This window comes from Teleopsis dalmanni, chromosome X (assembly GCF_002237135.1).
Source record: "Teleopsis dalmanni isolate 2A chromosome X, ASM223713v2, whole genome shotgun sequence".
Taxonomy (NCBI): domain Eukaryota; kingdom Metazoa; phylum Arthropoda; class Insecta; order Diptera; family Diopsidae; genus Teleopsis; species Teleopsis dalmanni.
Genome location: NC_051848.1, coordinates 101951819 through 101955760, shown reverse-complemented (window position 1 = coordinate 101955760; position 3942 = coordinate 101951819). Strand labels below are relative to the sequence as shown.

Genomic DNA, 3942 nt, shown 5'->3' with positions numbered 1-3942 from the left:
TAATGTGAAATTATGTTTTATATTTAGTTAAAAAAGAAAAGTATAAAATGCATTTTATTCTTAAGACTAATTCAAAAACTAATTTTCATACAAATATATAAGCTACGAACTAAAGGCATGGCTTTAATGCAATAGAGATGTTCTCGCGCTCTTGCAATTTTAGTATATCATTCCTGCATTTCGTGCATCTCGCAATGACTTTGCAAGACAGAGTGAATATCCCTATTGTAACATATTAAATTAAATACTGGACGTAGTACTGCATACTGTAAAGAAATATATGGCGCCCTCTGCTACCAATTACTTTGTCATACATCGATATTGTTACAGAAATTTTTAAGAATAACCTTTTTAGCGCTATAAGCTTGCACTTTTGCTTGCTTTGGTGCTACAAGCAAACTATAAACTAACAAAGGTGTTACAATGTAAAAAATTGTATGATGTTGTCGAGCGAGGATGTGAGCGAGTTCGTTTTACAACATATATATATATGATCTGATTTGAACACAGAATACTTAATGTGAATTCAATTAATGTAAATAATTGAAATAATTTTAATATAATACTTACTTTACTACTATATGGAGTTAAGGATTGTTTATTCTTGGCATCGATGTAATGATTAATAATTATTGTCTCAAATTAATACGTTATAAATTAATTAACAACTACAAAAATGCTTATTGGAATTTTTAGGAATATAAAATATTCTTAAATTTTGAAGAATACATGCTTTATATATAATATTATATAAATTTGAAATTTATTCAGGTATTCACTAAGAATAAATAATTAAATGTGATTATTACATACTCAGATTTAACCAAGTTGAGCTATCTTATTAGCAATAATTGGTTCAAAATAAACAATTTAATTTTTAAATTAACTTATTTTTTTTTAGAATATTTGCAAATAATTTCTTCATTCATAATTTGTTGTTATATTGGATCGCAACAAAATAGCCATTCAGTATTTGACGGCTTTTAAATACACAATAAATATACTAACCAGTAGTTCTGAGAAGGTTAGTTCTTTATTATATTAAATTATTTGAAAGAAATGATGGTTTAAAGAATCGTAAATCAAATTAATTGTGCATAATTCTATATATTGTAAACGCGACTAAAGACAGCAGTCATTAAAAAACGTGGTACAAAAAGCAAAAAAAGTACAAAAATGAAAAACATATAGATACACTCGTACAAAAAGCAAAACAAAAGTGATGAACAACATAACGAACATTTGAAAATTAAAAAGAATTTAACAAGCAATAAACACGGTTGCACTAAACAGTAAGAACAACACTTTGAGTTTATTAGCTTCCATATTAACATTTATTTGGGGACTTCTACATTCCATTACCAACAGAACTTACTTTGTTAGAACATAAAAAAAACTATTTACAAAGATATTGGTTAAAAGCGTAATGCCTTAATGTGGTTTCAAACATATATTTTGTAAAAAATATGATAGTGTGTAGTGCCGTACGTTTATAGCCCAGCTATAGATTTCTGCGATAAGTAGAACGTTATTTGAAGTGTTTCACGCAGTGTATCTAAGGTCGATATCGATATCTCCAAAATCTTTCCTATGCTATAATTCACAAAACACTAATTTCAACATCTCAGCGTACTTGAGCGATTGTGCAGTGAATATCCTACCCTTGTAGTTTGTGGAGTACGAAAATGTTTTCCTTTCGATACTCTAGTATAATCCTTAAATTTGAAATCATTGTGTCATTGTGTCATTGTGAGATATATCAACATCAGTATGTGGTATTTGATAGTGTATTTTGTGCTAGACATTTATTTATTTTGCGTAGAATCAATTATCTTCAATTTCGGTTGCAATTCTTTCCAATAAAGATTATAATTACTTAAAAACTTCTGGTTTTTGTATTTAATAGATTTTATGGTGCTATCAGGGTCTTGTTGTTTTCTGTGCTTAATGCTTCTGTAAAAGCTAACAAACCATTTACCAGAAGAATAATAAATAATTTCAATATAGCTTATAATACTAAAACCGTATATTAAGGATAATATACCGCCATACCGATCTAAAATAAAAATAAGTATGTAATACGAAGATATTTTTTAATAGATATTACTAATTAATAACTTACTTAATAAAACAACCCAATCGCTAACAACAGTCGTTTCAGTTGCCTGGGCATAACGTTTCGCAAAAAATAATTTAATGACTGCTAGCGGTTGATCGTTTGTTAGTCCCTCTCTATTAAAACGAGATTAGATTATAATAGAAGTATTTAAGTGAATTTAAATTCTATATAATGCTTACAGTATACCATGACTATAATAATCGCCAGAATTGCTTATAACATTTCGAAGTGGCAAATCATTTACGCTGATTTTAAATTTCACACCACTACAAGTGGGTAAACAAAAACCACAGTTTTCAAACTCAAATAGTTCCTTTGAGTTCTGCTGTTTATTAACATAATCAAAACTTTTCCAGCCATACCAGACACTTTTCCACCTTGTCAGACATGGAAGGTCAAGTAAATTGCAAATGCTTCCGTTTATGAGATCACTTGGCCATGGTGGATTAACACAACCGCAGTACTTGATCATACTTCGCATACGACATAACATCAGGCATTCATCCAATGAATAATATGTCCTGCAAGAATGATTTTTAAATTCATTTCATTTAATATTCATTTAAATTAAATAACTTAAATCGCAAATAACAGTTTTAAGCAATCGCCAGAACAACTGTGTAGTGAATAGCTATATTTTATTATTACAACATAAGTATGTTAATCATATTAAGAATATTTTACGACATCATTTCATATCATACGTAAACTCCTGAATAACAAGTTTATACATTAATTTTTCCAAGTTTACTAATGCCATCATAGTACATCTATCACTTCAAGTAATAAAGAGGTACACAGAGACAAGTTATTTGGGGTTATGTTATACAAACAGTCATATGATGAATGGTCACGACAATTTTACGTTATATTTGGTAATGACCAAAAAACATGTTTTACATGAAGTCATATCATAATATTGACAATCTTATTTATACTACTATGGGAAAAACTGCTTCCATTTTTTAGGCAGAGGTCCATGCCTTAGAGCTATGCGCAAGAGAATGCATACGAAGGGGCACCCGAGGTATCAAAATGTGCATCCTGTCAGACAGCCAAGCAGCTCTAAAATCTTTAGCAAAATCCTTATTCCAATCAAAGTTGGTCTGGGAATGCTTTCAACTTCTCAACACCCTAGCATCGAGGAACTATGTTACTCTTATGTGGGTACCGGGACACGAAGGGCATGAGGGCAATGAAATAGCAGACTCCCTAGCAAAGAAGGGTGCATGTACTCCTTTCATTGGTCCAGAGCATCATCTACTTGAACACTGGAGAGCCCAAACAGGCATGCGACAGTCAAAAAGATTCATTGATCCTGATCACATCAAAGTTGATGCTATCCTTGGCCTTAGCAGAAACGATATTAAAATCTACACTGAACTTCTTACAGAACACTGTAGACTTAATTAGCATATGAAGATTATAGGTGTGGTAGAAAGTGACTCCTGTTGACTCTGTCATGAGGAGAAGGAAACATCAGAACATGTTCTATGCAAGTGCCCAGCGGTTGCAAGACGTAGACTCGATTACCTTGGAAGCGGGATATTAGTCCCAAGTCAAAAAGGTAAAATTAAGCCCACAGCAGTTACAAGATTTATAAATAGTCTAAAATTGTCCTAGTTGGATCTTTAGGAGCACAATAGATCTTTTAGGTCGGGGTGCTTTAATAGCCTATTACTTAAATAAATAAATAATATTACTATTTTGACACATTTTTGGTTGACACATTTTTGTTGTTATTATTGTATTTCTTATACGGTTTATAATTCTTTTAATTTTCCGCTATAAATATTTACTTTATATATTTTGTTAGTTCCCTG

The 3942-nt window shown here is 30.8% G+C and overlaps 1 protein-coding gene across 1 annotated transcript in view; it reads right to left on the bottom strand.

Moving 5' to 3' along the window:
* LOC119688867 overlaps positions 1 to 2879 on the bottom strand; it is a gene marked incomplete at its 3' end in the record, with an annotated part of 38433 nt that extends 35554 nt beyond the window's left edge. The window contains exons 1-4 of the mRNA XM_038103528.1: positions 2824 to 2879; positions 2299 to 2640; positions 2136 to 2232; positions 2045 to 2056 (exon numbers count right to left, since the gene is read on the bottom strand). Of these exons, the coding sequence (XP_037959456.1) occupies positions 2045 to 2056; positions 2136 to 2232; positions 2299 to 2640; positions 2824 to 2879 (507 nt within the window). The remainder of the gene's footprint in view (positions 1 to 2044; positions 2057 to 2135; positions 2233 to 2298; positions 2641 to 2823) is intronic.
* Positions 2880 to 3942: the final 1063 nt, after the last annotated feature.